This window comes from Corythoichthys intestinalis, chromosome 17, assembly GCF_030265065.1.
Source record: "Corythoichthys intestinalis isolate RoL2023-P3 chromosome 17, ASM3026506v1, whole genome shotgun sequence".
Taxonomy (NCBI): domain Eukaryota; kingdom Metazoa; phylum Chordata; class Actinopteri; order Syngnathiformes; family Syngnathidae; genus Corythoichthys; species Corythoichthys intestinalis.
In genome coordinates, this window is record NC_080411.1 from 1,287,015 (window position 1) to 1,311,056 (window position 24,042).

The 24,042-nt window shown below is 39.4% G+C and overlaps 2 protein-coding genes across 3 annotated transcripts in view; one reads left to right on the forward strand and one right to left on the reverse strand.

Annotated features, from left to right (window-relative positions):
• Nucleotides 1-3,150, reverse strand: part of mrrf (mitochondrial ribosome recycling factor) — a 47,620-nt gene extending 44,470 nt beyond the window's left edge. Inside the window, exon 1 of the mRNA XM_057819410.1 lies at nucleotides 2,955-3,150. The gene's annotated coding sequence lies outside the window, so the exon portion shown is untranslated. The remainder of the gene's footprint in view (nucleotides 1-2,954) is intronic.
• Nucleotides 3,151-3,154: 4 nt separating this feature from the next.
• The window catches only part of rbm18 (RNA binding motif protein 18), a 33,562-nt gene continuing 12,674 nt past the window's right edge, over nucleotides 3,155-24,042 (forward strand). For both annotated transcript variants that reach the window (XM_057819411.1, XM_057819412.1), the window contains exons 1-3: nucleotides 3,155-3,394; nucleotides 6,830-6,943; nucleotides 20,619-20,745. In XM_057819411.1, coding sequence (XP_057675394.1) covers nucleotides 6,837-6,943; nucleotides 20,619-20,745 — 234 coding nt within the window. In that variant the 5' untranslated portion in view covers nucleotides 3,155-3,394; nucleotides 6,830-6,836. The remainder of the gene's footprint in view (nucleotides 3,395-6,829; nucleotides 6,944-20,618; nucleotides 20,746-24,042) is intronic.

Genomic DNA, 24,042 nt, shown 5'->3' on the forward strand with positions numbered 1-24,042 from the left:
CTTTTGTATGTTACAGTGTGAACAAAACAGAAAAAGCTATCTGATCAAGCTCTTCCTGGTTTATCTCAGAGCAGCTCTATAAAATAAAACAAGGTTGACTACACAATATTTGTTATGCTGCATAGCTTGCATTTAAAGTGCGTATGACAGGATTAAAAAAGTCTTAGATAGCATTATTCTGTGAATTACAATCATATTTTGAGACGATTCGACTTGATACAACAATTTGGCAAAGCGCAGATGACAAGAAATAAGTCTTTTAATCCGCCATTTAGCCACGCCTACCGTTATAGGGCTCTAGCGTCCCCAACAGGAGGATGACGTCGGCAGGGTCACGGTTTCATCTGATTTAGAATTCAGCCCATTGAGGGGGAAATATTTAGAACAAGGAAAATGCGACGAAGAGAGCCGTAAACTGTCATTGTTTCAGTCTCTCTACTCCAATATTTTTACAGGATATTCTTTTCATCCAAGTAATTTTCCCCAATTGCTAAATAAATGGTATGGTCATGACAAATAACAGTCTTGTGCTAAATGGAATATGAAATAATAAAATGCATTTATTCAGTACGACATGGCAAAATTACTCCACAATGGTCAAAACTGTCCACTTCTTGCACCTCCCGAACGATATTTTATGCCACCCTAGTTAGTCCGGCTTTTGTCATTTCCCTGCCCCGGCTACGGAGAATGTAAACAAACCAAGAGGCGTGACAGCTAGCCGACATGCTAACACGAACCGAGTGACGTCTCAAAGTCTTATTTTCGCTTTTCAAAGCAAAAAAAAAAAAATCACACAAAACTAGCCCGGATCATGTCACACAGCGGCGTTCCCCCTCGTTCCCCCGCTGCGGACAGGAGAGCTCGCTGGAGAAGCAGCTGGAGAGTACCGCCGGACAAACCGGCCGACGTTGGAGGAGCGCGTAGCTGCCACATGGTCAACACGAATATGGCGTAAATTAATGCTTAACTACACAGCTAAGACGTAAACAGTGAGAGAGCAGCGTGCAGGTGTTGTGTGTAGCTAACAAGGCAGGATATGTCTGAGGAGAACTTTTGTACATGTCCGTCCACGATCAAACGTAAGTAAATATTCCTTTATTTAAAGAACTTTTGTCGTGTTTACTTTAGTGCTGCAACGATTAATCGATTAACTCGAGTATTTGATTAGAAAAAAATATTTGAATTAAATTTTGTCGCTTCGAGTATTCGTTTAATTAAAGTGGTGTTGTATTGGTTTATTTTAAAAGTGTTTGCATGTAGTTTTATTGATTTGGGTGGCAACAATGAGTATAACTCATTTCTCATGGCTGAAACCAGCTGCTCACTGTTAAGACCAACATTAGCCAAGTTTTTGTTTGAGCTAATGTTTTTTAATGCATTCATGATAGTTTATAGGTATATTTGACAGTTTTTTTGTGGGACTATGCGTCTGAACCATTTGTTAGAGTTAAGAGCATTGTAAAAAAAAAAAAAAAAAAAAAACTTGAGCATTTTATAGCATTTAAGCTAGCGCACTTTTTCTGTGTAAGTTAGCCAATTGTTCTTTTGTTGTACATTAATCCTCATTTACTCAATTCCTTTTATACGTTTTAGGCTCAACTCAGGTATTTTAAATGTTCATGTTCCTTATCTGATTACTCGATTATTCGAACTAAGTAGTCCATCGATTAATTGACTAGTAAAATATTCGATTACTGCAGCCCTAGTTTACTTTGTAATCGCTGTATTCGCGGCCATATTTAACACAAAGTTGCAATTTCTGATGGGGTGGAAAATTTGACATAACACCGAGCGCACAAAGATGGCAATAAGCAGAGTATAGCGCTCTCCCGGCGGGGGGGGTGCGACAAGCTGCCGGTCAGCGGCCGAGTGGCCTTCTCAGTGGACAAGGAGCATTGTCAGCAACAAAATGCAAGCCACCTTATTAAAACGTGTGCCATGATCCCAGTATTTGACATAATACAAAACACAATGTTTACTCACTTCCTCCTAAGTCCAATATTCCCACAGTTGTCGCGCACTTGTCTTGGCTGAACTTTCTGACCCCCAAACAGGCTCACAAGCCTCTCCCTGGGGCAGCTACAAAAGCCTGCAGCCGTTTGGCTGGCGTGATGCAAAAAATAAGCGAATTAATCCGCAAAATCAGTTACATACACAGTCCCTCTGCATGCTGCAAAGCAATGCTTTATTTTGAGATGCTGACCCGGGTGACGTCACATTCGCATTCGTCCTAAACCCGAGACTGGAGCTGAAAGTTACTTATTTTCATGATGCGGATTCAAAAATCGAATATATTAAAACGATCGCTTCCACACACATCCATGCGGTCCATTTCATTCAGGAGCATAAAACACTGCGTCAAATATGAAATAAACATGCTTTCTAGTGTCATACGCACTGTTCATGTGCAGACACACAACATTGATTGATCTTGATAACACACTGTGAGTTAAAAGGAAAATACAAAATGATGATGATTAAGGAATACGTGATTAATTCAGTGAGGGATACTGTTATATTAGTAATGGCCATTTATATGTGGGGTTGAATGCCGAAAAATTTGAGTAATAATGTGCATAAATCTGACAAAACTCACAATATGATGAAAATGTAAAAGTCACGTGACATTCACTGCGCCCATTTAATACGAATTAATCGGGGGGGAAAGCCCCTTGAAAAATTGAATTTTATATTCAATTATTGACTGATACATAGGGAGCGCTATAATAAAATGTTCAGGTATAAATGGTCATATTTTGGATAATTGAAAATTATTAGTCGTGAAGTTTAACATAGTTAACCAGTGTGAAGGTCGACGTTTAGAGACATTTCTCCCCATCCTGAGCTCACAACACATCGGAAAGTAACCTCACAAGCAGTAGTAAGAAACGCGTAATGGCAACATAAACATAAAAAACATAAATAAAACAAAATGAACGAGCAGTACTTACTGTAGCAATTCTTCTTACAGGAGCATGTTATGGAAAAGCGCCGCTCGCCATTTCTGCTGTCATCTTCCCTCGACGGGTTTTTTTTTTCCCTGAGACGGTGGCGCTTAAAATAAAATAGAGAGTATGCCGACTGAGCGGAGTTCTTCCTGATGTTAGCTTAGTCTGCTCGCGTTTGGGATAAGCTAGATCCAAAACGAGTGCGCTCCATTTCCAGCTATGACGGCATCACTGTGCGTCTTTGTTGTTGCAGAGCATCAAATTGTCTGCCTCGCCCACAAAATTGTGCATACAACTCCATTTAAAATAAATATCCTATTGATGTAGAATGACTACTATATTTATTTGACACCACTGAAGCATCCCGAATACGGGATTTGGATAAAATTGCACCTGAGAAGGAGCCGCGGTCATAGAGCAGGTCTTAAAGACAGGGCGAAAAGGTAAGTGCTAACTAAATATGCTAACTTTTAGCCTACCTGCAAGGATAATTTAGCAACATTAGTTGTTGGGTTTTTCCCGTATTTTCAGAGCGCCGTGCTTACTGTTAACATTAGTGAGCAGTAAGCAGTACATTAACTATAGTTTTGGATCCTAATGGTAGATTGTAGCTTATTTTCTGCCCTGTATTGGCATGAACATGAAACAGCAGGCTATTAGGACTATTTCGCAAGATAAGTCCAGTCTAAGTGTCATGTTTTGGCGCCGTGCTCATTTAAATAGTTTGTTTTTGACCATGATGTCATCATAGTATTTGATTTATTTGTATTTGATCTATTTACTTATCACGCTTCATAAATAGCTAGTAATTGGAAGTGTACTTCCATCTCGTGTTCAACACCAGCCAGCTAACTAAACTAATAATCATCTGATAATTTGAGTCATAAGGTGATTCTCTAACTCTGTTGTATCCAAATAAGACCATAGACTTCCTAACCTATTGACATGACACGGGAAACGCGGCCGATTTGTAGGGGGCCTATTTTTGAAAAACGTCAAATATTTTCTAAACCAAAGCTGCTCCCGACCTAAAACCAAAACAGGCACCTACCTTAGCCATATATGAGTCTCCGTGAGTAGCGGCATAAAAAAATTCAAAGTCGTTCCCGTATAAAATCCCGATTAATTATTTTTATTTTTAAGTATAACACAACTTAAAATGGCTATAACGGTCTCAGATTTTACACTAGATGCACCAAAATCACCAAATGCAGAGATAATCACCTATATTTTCAGGATCAATAGAAATATTTAACATATCATATAAGTTTTTGACCAAAATGACAACTTAATTGTTTTTTGTTTTTTTTTAATTTACTGCAAGTTTTCAACAGCTAATAAATCACTCCATTTAACATCAGAAACTTAATACTTGAGGAAAACATGCAGAATCAATTATAAATAATATGTAAGTAGATTATTAATGCATTCTATATACAATCACAACTTATTATAGAATAGAGTAGCCCTTTATTATCATTATACACTATATACTGTTAGCGAATGAGGCTAGCGGCCGCCTGACGTAAACATAGCTTTTTTAGCAAAAAATCTTGTGAACAAATGCTGAAATCCCAGAATTCTTCATAGATATGGACGTAAGAACAGTCTCAATTCTTGGGTAAAAGCCAAGAAACCGTGCAGTTAGCGTTTATTTTACGTATGTTGTTGAAGTACAATGCTACTCTAAACAGAGATTTTCTGGCAAATATTCTTGTGAGTAAATGCTTACATTCCCGAATTCATCATCGATATGGACGTAAATAGTCTCGATTCTTGGTTAAAAGCAAAGAAACCGTGCAGTTAACGTTTATTTTACGTATATATGTCGAAGTACAATGCTACACTGTTAGCGAATGAGGCTTGCGGCCGCCTGACGTAAACAGATTTTCTGGCAAAAATTCTGGTGAGTAAATGCTTAAATCCCCAAATTCTTCATAGATATGGACCTAAAACAGTCTGGAATCTTAGTTAAAAGCAAAGAAACCGTGCAGGAAATGTTTATTTTACATGTATATGTCGAAGTACAATGCTACTCTGTTAGCGAATGAGGCTAGCAGCCACCTGACGTAAACAGAGCTTTCTGGCAAAAATTCTGGTGAATAAATGCTTAAATTCCCGAATTCTTCATAGATATGGACATAAAATCGTCTGGATTCTTGGTTAAAAGCAAAAAAATGTGCAGGTAGCATATATTTCGGGTAAATATAGCCAACTATGAGGCTAGTCTGTTACGAAAATTAGCCGCCTCCATCTGTAAATAAAGAAGAAAATTCCTGTTAATAAACGCTTCAATCACTGAATTCTTTGTAGATATGGACGTAAAACTAAAAGCCTTAATTTCAGGTTTTCATTTTATTATTGCAGTAAAAACATATCTGATGCTACAACAATCTAACGATATACTGGCAAGCGGGGTGACCAGTGGGGTGGCCAACAAATTTAGAGGGGGGGCCGTGGCCACCCCTGGCCATCCCCTGGTGGCGCCACTGGTAGTGATGGCCAAATGAAGCCTTATGAAGCAATGAAGCTTTGCAGCCAATTGGTTTGCACATGTAGCAAAGCTTCATTGTGCTTCATTTACTCTATGGCACCATCAAGTGGTCTACAAGCCCAAGAGGTCAACATTGTTAAGAATTCAATGGTTATTTGATTATGAGAAAGATATGAATGTGCTTATGTTAGTAATTTAGTATGTGAACAAAATAACAAAACAAAAATAACAAAACAAGTACTAAGGATAATTTGTTATTCATTTTTGTTGAGAAATAATAGCTTTCCCACAGTGGCTGGCTTTAAACGGTTTCTTTTTTTTTGGACAATATTTCACCAGCTTTAGAAAATATTCTTCTTTCACAAGGCACACATGAAGCTGGGGTGCTGATAAATGTGAGTGTCAGTTTTTATAAATTTGGGTAGGTATTCTTTTGTGCCTCCCAGTACACTAATGGATTGTTCATTCTGTTGATGTTTGGTTCAGATAGGTACACACACTCACATTTATATTAATGTAGTTCTTCTCCCTTACCTTATTGACAGCAATCAAATGAAAATGTTCCCATACAGGGGAGGATCGCTTTTTTTTTTTTTTTTTTTTTGCGCAATTTCCATCGCAAGCAAAGGACAAGGCTCGAAAAAAGATTGCACTGGTTGCACTGTTGCGCACAGATCATGTAACAAGTACAGGAGCCCGAAATGCACAAAATGTGAGATAACAGGCGATCGCCATTGCGTTTTGCAACCAATTTATACCGTAGTCTGTAGCCTACTGTTTTTGCAATGCGCGCCGAACGTCGGATCACTTCCGAAGCGTACATCAGCTTCAGCCTGCCGGCGAGGCTTCTCACGTCATCATTTCCGGGTTCTGCCGAAATGACGCGCGCCTCGCTACAAGCCTCGTGGAAACACCCCTCCCATTACTCGACACAAGCTTCGGAACCTCGGCCCATTTCGTCCCATCACTAGCCACTGGTAAAACTGTCTCGATTCTTTGTTAAAAGATCAAAAAACCGGGCAGTTACGCATCTATTTTACGTATACATGTCGAAGAATCATGCCAATGCCGTGGCTTTTCCCATTCTCCCATTGATTTTTTTCACAACGTTTCAAAATGCATGCATGGTACAAAAAATATAATATTTACCTTGAATCCTCGAACAAATCACTCCTGAGACAATCCTTCCTGTTTGTATGCGGTACAGCTTTCGTAACTGTTCAAAAATCCAAGCTTGAATCCAGCTTAGACATGAGCGTGTGCCGTCTCTGATAAGGCGTGTAGCAAAGAATGACTAAGTGTCACGTCAATAGGTAATGAAGTCTCTGGTAAGACACATTTCTTTTACTCGTTACATTCATTTATTAATACTTGCATTTTTCAGTGGACACATGTCGTCTGCAGCAGAGACTATGGAAAATGCCTCCATCATTTCAGACAGTGGGGCCCATGACGGAAACCGCTTATGGATCGGCAACATTGATCCTAAAATAACTGAGTGAGTATATGATCGTCTTCGCATAATATCATACACCCCAAAACAACTATTAATATTGGTGAGATGATGAATAATGGCACCCCACAACTGTACGAAAGGTGGTCAGAACTAAACACAAACCCACATTTAACACAAAACTAACAAATATGAGCACAAACATGAAGCTGCCACCTCGAAGCAGCGTTAAAGCAATTGAGTCTGTTTTATAAATCCCAAACTTTGCTTTCTACAACTGCCCACCTTTGCCTCCCTGAGTGAGGCACTGCATTGTGTGCACATGCATGATTGATGAACTGTGTGTGCAGCGCGTGTGCGTGGCTGGTTGAGACTGAGCAGACAGGGCTTGGGTGTGTGAAAAAGAGGCAGCCAGGCGTGGAGCTGCTCTGCAAAAGCGGCAGCCGTCATTCTTCACCCACCTGCCCTGTTTACTCTCTTTTTGTCAACCTGGACCTGTGCATGTTTCTTACTTTATTTTTTGCATGTATTGCGGATTAGAGCTGGGAATCTTTGGGCACCTAACGATTCGATTACGATTACGATTCAGAGGCTCCGATTCGATTATAAAACGATTATTGATGCACCCCCCTCCTTTTTTTTTTTTTTTTTTTTTTTTTTTTAATGTTTTGTACATTAGTTCCAAAATTGTTCAAAAATCCTCTCAGGCTAAACCAAACTACTATTTCAGTATCAAGTTAACATATAACACTAAACAAATATACAAAAATAACAGTAAATAAAATCGAGCAGAAACGAATACTCGAGCAACTCGAGTAACTCGAGTTTAAAAACTGATCCGAATAATTTTATTCACCTCGAGGAATTGTTTAATTTTTCCAGCTCCAAGCATCCCGTTTTGCCTGGACTACTTTTAATGCGGGACAACGCGCTGACGTCACGTGCGTAGAGGAAGAAGCAATTAAAAAAAAAAAAAAAAAAACATTGCCGCAGCCCACAGCCGCTACAAACTACGCCGACGTTGCTAGAAACTATGCCCGCATGATGCTAGTTTGGTAGCAGGTAGTGTCCGATAGATATCGCATCCATTTAGGACTAGATGCGAAATGACAGACTCGGCCGCGTCTGGGCAGCGTTAGTAAACAGCCGCCATCTTTAAGCAGTAGACTTCTCATCGCTAATAAATATAAGGTTACTGTCACATGCTCACGTAACGTTAGCCCTTCGGAGGGCTAGGTTTCTATTGATTATGACCACTGTCGATGCGTAGCTAACATTTCTTACATACGGGCTTTTTTTGATCTGTAAAAACACAGCGCTGTAGAGTGATGAGGGTGTAAAATTAAAACATAATAAAGCTAACTGTCAGTTTTAGCCTAGTAGTCATTGCTGAATAAATGTACTCCAATACAGCAGGTATCATACATTTTATTTTGAAGATGGCAAAAACTCAAAATCCTACCAGTACTTACAGTTTAGACTAACTTAAAACTTAACTTAAAAATAGCTTGACACAAATGGAAAATAAATTGAAATACGTGGGAAAAACACGTAGCTTTCAAGTGATGTGTGTTATCAAGCGTAATTACACTTTTAGGTAAAAAATATGTTATTGTTTTTTTTTATATAAGCTCTAGACGTTTTTTGAGTGAAAGCAGTGAATTTTTTTTCTAGTCACATCTTAGATGCAATTGTTGGCTGTTTTCAACAATATACATCGAAAATAAAGACATTGATTGACTGAAAATGGTTCAATATTGGATTAAATGTCTTTTTTTCTCATGTATATGTAGAATTGCTCTTTACCTAAAAAAAAAAATGTTTTATCCGATTACTCGATTAATCGATAGAATTTTCAGTCGATTACTCGATTACTAAAATATTCGATAGCTGCAGCCCTAAAATAAAATACTCCAGTCCCCATTCTTTATCAGCAGCTTTAAACTACACTCAATTAATTTAATGTTGTGAATCAACAGTTGTTAAAATTGCTCCCGTTATTCCAAAATTTCCCTTCTGTCTACTTTTGACATGTCAAAGTTTTAAAACTGTTTCATCATGTAAAGATAGATTCAAGACAAGATTTTGCCAATTTAGGAGTATTTTAGATAAAAAGTTAATTTGGTTCACTACAAAAGAGCCTTCTAGAGAAGTCTACTGCTTTAAGATGGCGGCTGTTTACTAACGCCGGCAAGTCTGTCATTTTGCATCTCTGTTCAATAATACATGTTCTAACACCACCGTCGTCTGTCATTTTGCATCTAGTTCTACATATACAGTGGGGAGAGCAAGTATTTGATACACTGCCAATGGGAAAACCCATTGGCAGTGTATCAAATACTTGTTCTCCCCACTGTATATGAGATCTGCTGTAGCTGTATGTTTGTAGCAACTAGCAACTGGGCGTTGTTTGTAGCGGCTGTCGGCCGCATTCAGGTATGATTGGGTTTTTTTATCTAGCGGCATGAGTTGAACATGATATTTACTCTCGGTCAGTTCCTCATTGCGTCCCAAAGACCGCGCCTACTGTGTTTTACTTCCGCTTTTCCTGGTATAATTCAATAATCGGAATTTGGACGTTTGTGAATCATTCTCGAATCTTTCACGGCCGAATCGAGAATAATCTAAGAATCGGAAATTTCGCACACCTTTATTGCAGATGTATCTTGACGGTTGACTGCAACTTTTTCTGTGACATTGGTTTACTTTAAAAACAATTTCCTACTGAAATGTATCAAAATTTGGGGAGAAAATGTTTATTTCATAGCTAGCAAAAAACCTCAAAGTAATATATTCCTTAATTCAAAACAGTTGCATCTCAAATTATTTTGCTACTATTGAAATGTATACACATAGAACACCAACAATAATAATTTTGTGCTTTTTTCCCCCCCAAAAAAATATAGATGTCATAAAAATACACATGTACAGTGTGTCACAAAAGTAAGTACACCCCTCGCATTTCTGCAGATATTTAAGTATATGGCGGAAAACACTCAGGTGACTTGAAGTTCCGCTCTGAGACCCCCAATTTGGCCAACTTTCAAAATTGTCCGATGTGCTTGTGTGATACATCATTGGAAAGCTTAAAATCTCAATTTTCTGGGGGAAGAAAAATTTTGAACAGGAGGGCATTTAAAAAAAAAAAAAAAAAAAAAAATTAAACAGCGAAATCATACCTGGAGGTGAGAGCACAAGAGAGCAGAATTACAGACACCATGGCTATAACGTGATATTATCGCATACTTACCTTGTTTCGATCCAAAAACTCCATGTAGCATGTATGACTGAGTGTCAAGACACCGTTGTGAATGGCCACAGCTGGATTTTGGGGGGATTTTATGGGTGAAACATGGTCATATAACAAGGGTCACGATACAGAAATCGCAGACATCAAGGAGTGGTCGAGATTTTCATTTTCATATATTTACCCTTTTAAAAGTTTTTTTTTTTTTTTTTTTTTTCTTGTTTGGATTGATTATTTATCATTTAACATATCGGAGAAAATGTGACAGTAACAGAAAAAATACAATTAAACGATAGTTATGAGGTAGATATCCGTGACTTTTTTACAGACACCATCTTTTTCATTGTGATGTCATTTGTTTAAAAGTTTAAAATATGTGAGTAATTTTTTAAAGTCGCGTTTTTTTTTTTTTTTAATGAAATATTAGACATCAATTAATGAAATATTAGACATCAATTAATGATTCTAAGCTAAAAATGACGGACATTTTGAATAATAAATTTCATTAATTACCTTCGTTTTATAGCTGGGTTGAAACAAAAGCGGTTGTGCGACGTCTGTAAATGGGGGTTTCCTGGATAAAATGGACAAATTAAAAATAGTTCGGGGGCCTAATGCGCCATGAATCTGCTATGGCAGCATATAGACATATTGTTCTGTCAAACACAACAGTTGTTTTGGCTTAAAATACAGTAGTTTCTTTTAAAGAGGTGTGCATGACCAGAAACTTCTTTTTCAGTTTCACCTGTGTTTTCCGCCATATCTTTTCATGGGACAACACTGACCAAATGACACTTGGACACAATGAAAAGAAGTCTGTGTGCAGCTAATATAATAGAGTTCATTTATTTTCCCCTCAAAATAACTCAAAATATAGCCATTAATATCTAAACCCCTGGCAACAAAAGTGAGTACACCCGATAGAAACTACGTACATCCCTAAATGTCCAAATTGAGTACTGCTTGTCATTTTCCCTCCAAAACGTCATGCGACTCATTACAAGAGTGCTGTCAGCATCAATTCAGATTGTCATTGAAGGAATCTGACCTTCTAGCCAGACCGCCAAAATCACGTCAGCCGAACCGCCGGACCCGCGCTGACGCAGCTCTCATGACCCGGGCCGGCAATATACTGACAATCTGGCCAGAAGGCCAAATTCCGCACGTTCACCTTAGCCTTAACCCTTTGTACTGACTCCATTTTGAAAGGTTTACAGAAGGCTAACCGAAAACAAGTTGACACTTTATTCAGGTCGACAGCGATCAAACAGAAAGGTGAAACAGACTCGGGCGAGAAGGCCAACTCGTTCCAAGGTCACTATATCACACGTCAACAAAAGGTTCCTGAGAAAAAAAAGACATCGCTTAGTTAAACATTGTCTTTTGAAGGCTCTCGCGGGGCGGGCCGTGGGAACTAAGAAGGGTGTGTTTGAGATTATTGTCTGTTTGTGGATTGGACAGGAGGATTCTGGAGTTACTGTTGTCCGAGCAACAAGGGTTGTGGATTTTGCCACCTCAGCATCAACGGGGCTCTTGGAGTCTTGTCAGTCGTGTAATCAGTTGGATATTGGCCATCCTCCGGTGTTCCTTGTGTTGGGACAGGGCGTCCCGCCATTTGTTCTGGACTGTCCGGGAGAACTGTTTGCAAGTTAGTTGCATTACGCACACGTTGGGCTTCCGTGATAAGAAGGCGTCGTGTATCTTTTATGCCCTATATTCTGCTTGTTTTCCTTAAACTATGGTATAAGAAGTATTTATTTTATATTGGGTGTGTTAGTGTAATAGAAACAGTAAATACGAGAAACGATACTATGGCCTGATTAATTATATTAAGTGTGTTAGAATAATGCAAACCGTTAGACGGTGCCTACGAGAAAAGGTGCTATCTCCTTCATCATCAATCTCCCTTGTTTTCTAAATAGTTGGCAGACCTGAATAGGAATTATTTACTGTTTCATTTTTCCAAGGTAAACCAGTAACGGTAACATAAATCTATCTGTGCACCCTACTCCTTTATCATTGTTCCCCCCCAAAATTAGGCTCAAACTACAAATTTTACGTGTGTTCCCTTTGAGATACTGGTGTATACTGTATTAAAATAATCTAAACTTCTCTTGTTTTTTTTATTCTATAGGGATTCCTCCGTACTGAGTGTAAAAAAGAGCACATCGGTTTGAGAGGACCTTTATGCACAATGCGCAGGAGTAGAAGGTTATTTTTTTTAGATTGTTTTTGTGTGCCCGTTGGGGGGCTTCTGCAGAATATATATGTGCTTCAGCTCTGGTGGGCGTCTAGACAGGCGTTTCCTTCCCTTTCCTATGCCCTGCTCCACTACTGTTTAAATAGCCTTAGTGGAGCACCGAAGAAAAAACATTAGAAATGCCCACAGCCCATGTTGCTCATTGGGAAGATTAATTAGCTCGCAGCTGGCACCGGTGGTACACATTGTTTGCGCCACCGAGCTTAGCTGTGTCCGTTTAAAGAGGCATGCCAACCTGCATTAATGAGGTCTGCATTGTTCTTGCACAAATCTTAACACTTCAAATGATGTAATACATGATTTCACTTTCATTCGCAATGTTACACAAAATGTTATTACGCCTATTTTTAACTGCGCAATTAACACATATCCTGACTGAGTGTTGTTCATTTCCATGAATAGGTAATGTGCCGTTAACGTTAATGCCATGGTTTTGTTTCTCATTTGGCAAATCTAATATTCTTTGGTCATGTCCTCAGTCGTACTCTGCATTAAGCACAAAGAAGTATCAGTTCTTCTATTCTTAATCACCCAAATTCATCATCTCTGATACATAATCAAATTGAATAAATAAACCCAAACCCCAAGTAAGGACCTTTTTGGGGTGGGGGAATAAACCAGGTTTCCTGAGCCATTCTCGATGCGATAGTCAGTGCTGGCCAAAAGTATTGGCACTCCTGCAATTCTGTCAGATAATGCTGAATTTCACCCAGGAAATGATTGCAATTACAAATGCTTTGGTAGTAATATCATCGTTTCGCTTGCAAAGAAAAAACACAAAAGAGAACTTTTTATTTATTTATTATTATTTTTTTTTTAAATTATTATCATTTTGCACAAAACTCAAAAAATGGGCCGGACAAAAGTATTGGCACCCTTTGAAAAATCATTCGATGCTAATTTGTGTCATTAACAGCACCTGTTACTTACCTGTGGCACATAACAGGTCGTGGCAATATCTAAATCGCACTTGCAGCCAGTTAAAATGGATTAAAGTTGACTCAACCTCTGTTTTGTGTCCTTGTGTGTACCAAATTGAGAACGGAGAAAAGAAAGAAGACCATAGAACTGCCTGAGGACTTGAGAAGCAAAATTGTGAGGAAGTATGGGCAACCTCAAGGCTACAGGTCCATCTCCAAAGACCTGAATGTTCCCGTGTCTACCGTGCGCTGTGTCATCAATAAGTGTAAAGCCCACGGAACTGTGGCTAACCTCCCTTGAACAGCACCTGTCACTTACCTGTGGCACATGACAGGTAGTGGCAATATCTAAATCACACTTGCAGCCAGTTAAAATGGATTCAAGTTGACTCAACTGCTGTCCTTGTCCTTGTGTGTACCACATTGAGCATGGAGGAAAGAATGAAGACCAAATAACTGTCTGAAGACTTGAGAAGCAAAATTGTGAGGAAGCATGGGTAATCTCAAGGCTACAAGTCCATCTCCAAATGAATGTTCCTGTGTCCACGGTGCTCAGTGTCATCAATAAATGTAAACCCATGGCACTGTGGCTAACCTTCCTAGATGTGGACGGAAAAGAAAAATTGACGAGAGATTTAAACGGAAGATTATGCGGATGGTGAATAAAGAACCTCGACAAACATCCAAACAAGTTCAAGCTGTCCCGCAGTACGAGGGTACAACACTGTCAACCCCTACTATCCGTCGGCGCCTGAATGAAAAGGGACTCTATACCCAGGAACACCCCACTTCGGACCCAGAGACATAAAAACGCCAGGCTGGAGTTTGCCAAAACTTACCTGAGAAAGCCAAAAATGTTTTGGAAGAATGTTCTGTTGTCAGATGAGACAAAAGTAGAGCTTTTTGGGAAAAGGCATTAACATAGAGTTTACAGGGGGGAAAAAACAAGGCCTTCAAAGAAAAGAACACGGTTCCCACAGTCAAACATGGCAGAGATTTCCTAATGTTTTGTGGTTGCTTTGCTTCCTCTGGCACTGGACTGCTTGACCGTGTTCATGGCATTGTGAAGTCTGAAGAGGAAAAAACGAGGCCTTCAAAGAAAACACGGTCCCCACAGTCAAACATGGCGGAGGTTCCCTTCCCTGATGTTTTGGGGTCGCTTTGCTACCTCTGGCACTGAATTGCTTGATCGTGTGCAAGGCATTATGAAGTCTGAAGAGGACCAACAAATTTTGCAGCGTAATGTAGGGCCCAATGTGAGAAAGTTGCATCTCCCTCAGAGGTTATGGGTCTTTCAGCAGAACAAGAGGTTAAGAGCGGCTATTGGCCCGCTCTCATTGGTCCGGAGCAGGCCAATAGCGATAGCTGCTTGGCATGCAAAGTAATCACGTTTCATCACACAACACAGAGTGTAGTGAGTGTCAGGAGAAAGAGGGCTGCGTTCAGGTGATACCAGTAAATGGCATCGGCGCCCTATTTGTCGGTATTCCCGATACCAGTACCACCATTTTAGTGAGATATCGGCCCCCCTGCTGGTATTGATATCGGTATCAATGCAACTTTGTTTAAAACCAGGACTCAGTAATCTTGCCCCTAGTTTTAAGGGACATAAACTTAAATGTGAACTTGTATTTTGTGTTGCTTTGCAGCTCTGCCGTTCAGATCATCACTTATTTTAAACCAACTCCCACCTTTTCCCTTTCCTCGTACCTCCCACTATCTGTCTTCTCACCTCGCTTCCTTCACCGTATCTTCCTCCCGCTCCCACCTTTCACCTTGCTGTCAACGTTCCCACTCTGAACTTTACTCTCACTCTCCGCAGGTTCTGCCGCCCTTTCCTCACCCCGTATCTCCTCCTCTTCCTCCGGTGTTTTTTACGACTCCCATGAGCCTTAAGTCCATTGTGGTTCTGTTGCGAGTATCCAAAAATGTTCTTGGAGTGTCTGCATTGTATACACACCAGTGTTTATATACTGTATTTTTACCGCTGACAATGAGATTTTTTTTTTTTTTTTTTTTTTTTTCTGTTTGGTGGGTGGGTGTTTTGTACTGTAGTTAAAAAAAATCGATCATATTCAATATATACATTAATATTCCATTCCCTTCATACAGTCCCTGACAAACATCTTGTCGCTTATCCATTTTGTAGAAACAATTGCTAATAACCTGACTTTTAATTATTAAATTGGTTTCAGAAATGGCTCATATGAAAGCTAAGACCCTCCCAAATGAGGATGAATGTACAAAAATATATTTGTTTCACTGAAAAAAGATTGATCATTTAATGAAGACATAAAGGTCAAATTTTGGTAAGACAAAAGTATTGTCGCCTACAGAAAGTAGTGTGAAAATTGAACAAAAAATGTACTTCAAATTCAAAAATATGTTACATAACATAAGCGAATAAAGTAATGGTGCTGTGAGATCCAAATGTAATATTTTGTATGACTTCCATGGGCTTCGGCAAGGATTCATACAATTTATTGATGAAGTCATCAGGAACATCAAAGAAAGCAGTCGTGCGTGCCTCCCAGAGTTTATCAACATTAATGGGTTTCGTCTTCCATGCTACCTCTTTCATCCTGTTCATGTCTGGTGACTGGACTGCCCAGTCCTGGTGGATCTTGATCTTCTTTGCCTTGAGGAACTTTGAGGTAGAGATCGAAGTATGCAATGGAGCACCACCCTGCTGCAAAATTTATCGGTTTTTATGGTTAGGAATGTAAGAGGCAGCTAAGATTCATCGATATTTCAGACTATTTATGTTGCCTTCCACCCTGCAGATTTCTCACACACCCCCATACTGGATGTAACCCAAGACCATGATTTTGCCACCACCAAACTTTACTGTTTTCTGAGTGAATCTCGGATCCATGCGGGCTCCAGTAGGTCTCCTGCAATATTTGTGGCGACTGCTGTAATTCAGTGGAAGATTCATCTTGAAAAATCCACCTTTTGGCAATATTCCAGCATCCATCCTTTTGACAGGCTGTGGGCCTAGGCAAATGCCACACTGTTTTTTTAATTGTCTGCACCCTGAGAGATCTGCAGCGTGGAAGGCAACATAAATAGTCTGAAATATCAACAAATCTTTGCTGCCTCTTACATTCCTAACCATAAAAACCGATAAATTCTGCAGCTCCATCGCATACTTCAATCTCTACCTCAAAGTTCCTCAAGGCAAAGAAGATCGAGATCCTCCAGGACTGGCCAGCCCAGTCACCAGAGATGAACAGGATGAAAGAAGAAGCATGGAAGACGAAACCCAAGAATGTTGATGAACTCTGGGAGGCACGCAAGACTGCCTTCTTTGATGTTCCTAATGACTTCATCAATAAATTGTATGAATCCTTGCCGAACCGCATGGATGCAGTCCTTCAAGCCCATGGAAGTCATGCAAAATATTCAATTTGGATCTCACAGCACCACTACTTCATTCGCTTATGTTATGTAACATATTTTTGTATTTGAAGTACATTTTTTGTTCAATTTTCACACTACTTTCTGTAGGCGACAAAACTTTTGTCTTGCCAAAATGTGACCTTTATGTCTTTGTTAAATGATAAATCTTTTTTCAGTGAAACAAATATATCTTTGTACATTCAACATCATTTGGGAGGGTCTTAGCTTTCATATGAGCCATTTCTGAAACCAGTTGAATCATTAAAAGTCAGGTTATTAGCAACTTTCTACAAAATTGATAAGCGACAAGACTTTTGTCAGGGACTGTGCATTAATAGTCCATTCCCTACATATTTATTGTAGTTTTTTTTAATGTTACAATTGCTTATTGTGGCTATGGTTAGCTAGATTTGTTGGGTGTTGTCTGGGAAAAGCCAAAGTCATCTGTAGTCTCAAGCCCTCAAGGGAGCTGTACAAATGTACAACTGTTATTGCAAGCTGGGAAGTCGCACTTCACAACCCACAACCGAGTACACTTACAGCTATCTATCCTTGTAGTGCCACACGTATAAAGAAACCCTCTTGAGACTTAAACACACAACAATGAAGCAGTTAAAGGCTGATTAACAAAACAAAACAGCCTTTCACCTAGAGTCACCTCGAGTCCCGCAGTCGGACATGTTTTATTCATTTGTTGCTTTGTGCTTTTTTTTTTTCCCCTAACATGATTCACTGCTGGCCAAAAGTATTGGCACCCTTGCAATTCTGTCAGATAATGCTCAATTTCTCCCAGAAAATGGTTGCGATTGCAAATGCTTTGGTAGTAATATCTTCATTTATTTTGCTTACAATGAAAAAACACAAAAGAGAATGAAAAAAATATTAAAATCATCATTTTACACAAAACTCCAAATACAGGCCGGACAGAAGTATTGGCACCCTCAGCCTAATACTTGGTAGCACAACTTTTAGACAAAATAACTGCGAACAACTGTTTCAGGTATCCATCAATCAGTTCCTTACAATGCTCAGCTCGAATTTTAGACTATTCTTCTTTGGCCAACTGCAGGTCACTCATTGCTGGCATCTTTAGAAGTCTCCATTGCTTTCTCTCAAACCATTTTCTAGTGCTTTTTGAAGTGTGTTTTGGGTCATTGTTCTGCTGGAAGACCCAGACCCAGCTTTCTCATACTGGACCCCACATTATGCAGCAAAATTTGTTGGTCCTCTTCAGACTTCATAATGCCTTGCACACGATCAAGCAATTCAGTGCCAGAGGTAGCAAAGCGACCCCAAAACATCAGGGAAGGGAACCTCCGCCATGTTTGACTGTGGGGACCGTGTTTTCTTTGAAGGCCTCGTTTTTTCCTGTAAATGCCTTTTCCTGTTAATGCCCTCTCGCAAAAAGCTCTACTGTTGTCTCATCTGACCAGAGAACATTCTTCCAAAACGTTTTTGGCTTTCTCCAAACTCCAGCCTGGCTTTTTTATGTCTCCGGGTCAGAAGTGGGGTCTTCTTGGGTATAGAGTCCCTTTTCATTCAGACGCCGACAGATAGTACGGGTTGACAGTGTTGTACCCTCGGACTGCAACACAGCTTGAACTTGTATGGATGTTCATTGAGGTTCTTTAGCCACCATCCGCACAGTCTTTTGTTGAAATCTCTCGTCAATTTTTCTTTTCCGTCCACATCTAGGGAGGTTAGCCGCAATGCCGTGGGCTTTATGCTTATTGATGACCCTGCGCACGGTAGACATAGTAACATTCAGGTCTTTGGAGATGGACTTGTAGCCTTGAGATTGCTCATACTTCCTCACAATTTTGCTTCTTAAGTCCTCAGACAGTTCTTTGATTTTCTTTCTTTTCCCCCATGCTCAATGTGGTACACACAAGGGCACAGGACAGAGATTGAGTCAACTTGAATCCATTTTAACTGGCGTCAAGTGTGATTTACAGTAGTTATTGCCACCACCTGTTATTTGTCACGGGTAAGTAACAGTTGCTGTTAATTACACAAACTAGAGAAGCATCACATGATTTTTCAAAGGGTGCCAATACTTTTGTCCAGCCTGTATTTGGAGTTTTGTGGGGGGGGGGGGGGTTTCATTCTCTTTGTGTTTTTTCATTACAAGCAAAATACAGTGCTGCTCGAAAGTTTGTGAACCCCCTCAACATTTTGGAATTTTCTATTATTTCAACCTGATTTCCTAATCAATCAATTCAGTAGTTTTTTTTTGTTTTTTTAACAGTTGTGTTGTCGAGACTAAATTAAAAAGAGTTTTCATCAACTGATGTAGGTGCAAAATTGAACTGTTTGGTCACAACCAAAACCGCCATGTCTGGCGAAAAGTCAACACTGCATACCACCAAAAGAACCTTCTCCCAACAGTGAAGCATGGAGGTGGGAATGTCAAGATCTGGGCTTGCTTTTCATCCTCAGGACCTGGACAACTCCACATAGTCCAGGGAATCATGAATTTTGAGGAATATTGTCAAATCCTAGAACATAACCTGACGCCATCTGTTTTGAAGTTAAAGCTTGGCAGAAGGTGGATCATGCAACATGATAATGATCCAAAGCATTCCAGCAATACAACCAAGGAATGGCTGAAAAAGAAGAAGATTCGTGTTCTGGACTGGCCCAGTCAAAGTCCTGACCTAAATCCCATTGAAATGCTGTGGCGGGACCTGAAGCGAGCAGTTCATGCCAGACGCCCATCAAACCTCTCTCAACTGACTGCGTTCTGCAAGGAAGAATGGGCAAAAATCCCCCAAAGTAGATGTGAGAGGCTGATTAGTCACTACAGAAACCGTTTGGTTGAGGTAATCTCTGCAAAAGGAGGCGCAATATCCTATTAACTGAAGGGGTTCACATACTTTTGCACACATGATATCTGAGTTTTTCTTAAATCAACCACTTTTGTTAAATAAAGAATGACAATATAACTATTTCTTTTGTTTCAGTCCATTATTTGGAATGTCAGTATTGTGGATTTGGGTATAACTTAACATTTAATAAGGTTATTTTAGTTTTTTTTTACAAAAAATCTGACCATCGTTGTGGGGTTCACAAACTTTCGAGCAGCACTGTAAATGGAAGATATTACTACCAAATCATTTGTGATTGCAATCATTTTCTCGGAGAAATTGAGCATTATCTGACAGAATTGCAGAGGTGTCAATACTTTTGGCCAGCACTGTATATGTTAATTTTTATAGTCCTTATAGTCCGAAAAATACGGCAGTCTGATTTAGGTTTGAATTTTTTTTTTTTTGTTTTTTTTTTTTTCTCGGGCCTATTGTCATTCAAATGCTGCTAAACATGTCACAAGCACAGCCAAGTAGATAGCCTGGATGTCAGCAGGTGACGCAGGTCTTATTGTCCGGCCTCTTTTCCCAGAAGACACATTTTTCCCATGATGGTATGAGTCGAGTCGAACCCACGCTTTCAAACACACAAGGCGCATAGCTCTTCTGTGAGCGCATATCTAAGTTCAGTCACTCGCTGGATGTTGTTTGTGCAGAGTCGGGCTCACGGGAGGGGAGTTTGAGGCTTCCTTTGTTTTATTCCCTCATTGTCCTGCCGCCGTATCCTCGGCATTGTCTCAATAAAAGATTTACTGTCTCAGGCGTGCCACACCAGCTGGCCCGCTGCTAAAAAGGTGTCAGCGAGGGGAAAACTGCCATTCTCATTATCCTTTGCACTTGACAGATTCACACTGTACAGTAGCAGGGTGCAGGATAACAACTCTTTTGATGTTAGGACAAAACTACGTTTTCTTTTGTTTCAGCATTTTTGGAAACGAAAGAAATACCTATAAATCATGTATTCATTTGCAACCCTGCGGCTTTTTTGTTATTTATGTCTACGCTTTGTTTCCTCTCCTGACAGGTATCACTTGGTGAAGCTCTTAGAAAAGTTTGGTCATGTGAAACAGTTCGACTTCCTGTTCCATAAATCTGGTCCGTTAGAGGGGCAACCACGAGGCTACTGCTTTGTCAATTTCAACACCAAAGAGGTACGTGAAGGTTTCAAATGAACATGATAGCGTATCAAAAACATTTACAAAGGTATTTACCGTATTGGCCCGAATAGAAGACGGGTGTTTTTTGCATTGAAATAAGACTGAAAAAGTGTGGGTCGTCTTATATTTGCGGTCTAGACGTTATACCCATTCACGACGCTAGATGGTGCCAGATATCATTGAAGCGATGTTCTGTCATGACAGATCTCAGCTACTCCCAAGTTTAACCAGTTTGCATTATTTTATTGCAATGTTTTTCCTTATTCAGATTTGTTTCAAGACTAGAGTTACAGTTAGACTTCACTTTGATGGGTTGGCGTTATTCCGGCAATCTGGCTAAGAGGTTAAATTCCTTCAGTTTGCATACTATCCTCATTAAAATATAAAAGCCTAGAAATGTTTGTTTGGTTTTAGTTGAAGCAGACAGTTTTTTTTATCTGTGTGATTTTGACAAAGATCAGATCACATTTGATGATTTTATGCAGACATGTGAAAAATTCCATAAGGTTTCGTTACCTTTTCATACCATTGTACATTAATAGAAGAAAAAAACATTTTTTTTTCCAAAAATAAAAAATACAATTTTTTTAATAGGATTTTTTTAAAGTAAAAAAACATTTTTTCGATATTATTTCGCAGTAAATAAATGAAAGTGAAAATGAATAAAAAATAAAATAAACTATAATTATACTGTATTGGCCCGAATATAAGATGGTGTTTTTTCCATTGACGTAAGACTGAAAAACGGGGTCGTCTTATATTCGCGGTCTAGACATTATACCCAGCCACGACGCTAGATGGCGCCAGATATCATTGAAGCGATGTTCCGTCATGACAGATCTCAGCTACTCTCCCCATTCACGACTCTAGATGGCGCCAGATATCATTGAAGCGATGTTCTAGAAGCCATTCATTTACAAGTGATTGCACTTTAGTTTACATATTTATACGTTCAGATATTAAGATTTGAATGAGGCAAAATAACATGCTTTTTCTCACACATATATTGTTATAATTATTTCTTTTGGATGTACTGTAATTATTTTCTGTATACAAATAATTTGGTGTTCAAAAAGTCTTTTTTTTTTTTTCAAATTTGAGTCTTGAAAAAGAGGGGGTCATCTTATAATCAGGGCCGTCTTATATTCGGGCCAATAAGGTAGTTGACTTGATGAATTAGAGCATCAAGCATATTTTATGGAGACCAAAAGGAAACGAAACAAATGAACTGGCAATATTTCTGCAGTAGAAAACGCTTTGAGCAAAGCTGTGATGTCAGAGTCAAATGGCAAGAACTGACATCACCACAACGACCACCAATGCGCTTGTTATGCAATGCGATGTGAAAAAACGTCGAATCAAATTTTGCCGCTTCGAGTATTCGTTTAATTAGAGTGGCGTTATAATGGTTTTTTTCGAAAGTGTTTGCATTGAGATTTATTGTAATTACTGCATGAATTCCAATTTGGGAGACTTTTTTCCCCCCTTCTGTCATTGTTTGCATACTATCCTTATTAAAATGTGAAAACTAGGGGTGTCAAACGATTAAAATTTTTAATCGAGTTAATTACAGCTTAAAAATTAATCGCAATTCAAACCATCTATAAAATATGCCATATTTTTCTGTAAATTATTGTTGGAATGGAAAGATAAGACGCAAGACGGATATATGCATTCAACATACAGTAAATACAGTGCCTTGCAAAAGTATTTGTCCCCCTTGAACCTTGCAACCTTTCGCCACATTTCAGGCTTCAAACATAAAGATATAAAATTTTAATTTTTTGTCAAAAATCAACAACAAGTGGGACACAATCGTGAAGTGGAACAAAGTTTATTGGATAATTGAAACTTTTTTAACAAATAAAACTTGAAAAGTGGGGCGTGCAATATTATTCGGCCCCCTTGCGTTAATACTTTGTAGCGCCACCTTTTACTCCAATTACAGCTGCAAGTCGCTTGGGGTATGTTTCTATCAGTTTTGCACATGGAGAGACTGACATTCTTGCCCATTCTTCCTTGCAAAACAGCTCGAGCTCAGTGAGGTTGAATGGAGAGTGTTTGTGAACAGCAGTCTTCAGCTCTTTCCACAGATTCGCCATTGGATTCAGGTCTGGACTTTGACTTGGCCATTCTAACACCTGGATACGTTTATTTTTGAACCATTCCATTGTAGATTTGGCTTTATGTTTTGGATCATTGTCCTGTTGGATGATAAATCTCCGTCCCAGTCTCAGGTCTTGTGCAGATACCAACAGGTTTTCTTCCAGAATGTTCCTGTATTTGGCTGCATCCATCTTCCCGTCAATTTTAACCATCTTCCCTGTCCCTGCTGATGAAAAGCAGGCCCAAACCATGATGCTGCCACCACCATGTTTGACAGTGGGGATGGTGTGTTCAGGGTGATGAGCTGTGTTGCTTTTACGCCAAACATATCGTTTTGCATTGTGGCCAAAAAGTTCAATTTTGGTTTCATCTGACCAGAGCACCTTCTTCCACATGTTTGGTGTGTCTCCCAGGTGGCTTGTGGCAAACTTTAAACGAGACTTTTTATGGATATCTTTGAGAAATGGCTTTTCTTCTTGCCCTTCTTCCATAAAGGCCAGATTTGTGCAGTGTACGACTGATTGTTGTCCTATGGACAGACTCTCCCACCTCAGCTGTAGATCTCTGCAGTTCATCCAGAGTGATCATGGGCCTCTTGGCTGCATCTCTGATCAGTTTTCTCCTTGTTTGAGAAGAAAGTTTGGAAGGACGGCCGGGTCTTGGTAGATTTGCAGTGGTCTGATGCTCCTTCCATTTCAATATGATGGCTTGCACAGTGCTCCTTGAGATGTTTAAAGCTTGGGAAATCTTTTTGTATCCAAATCCGGCTTTAAACTTCTCCACAACAGTATCTCGGACCTGCCTGGTGTGTTCCTTGGTTTTCATAATGCTCTCTGCACTTTAAACAGAACCCTGAGACTATCACAGAGCAGGTGCATTTATACGGAGACTTGATTACACACAGGTGGATTCTATTTATCATCATCGGTCATTTAGGACAACATTGGATCATTCAGAGATCCTCACTGAACTTCTGGAGTGAGTTTGCTGCACTGAAAGTAATATTGCACGCCCCACTTTTCAGTTTTTTATTTGTTAAAAAAGTTGAAATTATCCAATAAATGTTGTTCCACTTCACGATTGTGTCCCACTTGTTGTTGATTCTTGACAAAAAAATTAAATTTCATATCTTTATGTTTGAAGCCTGAAATATGGCGAAAGGTTGCAAGATTCAAGGGGGCCGAA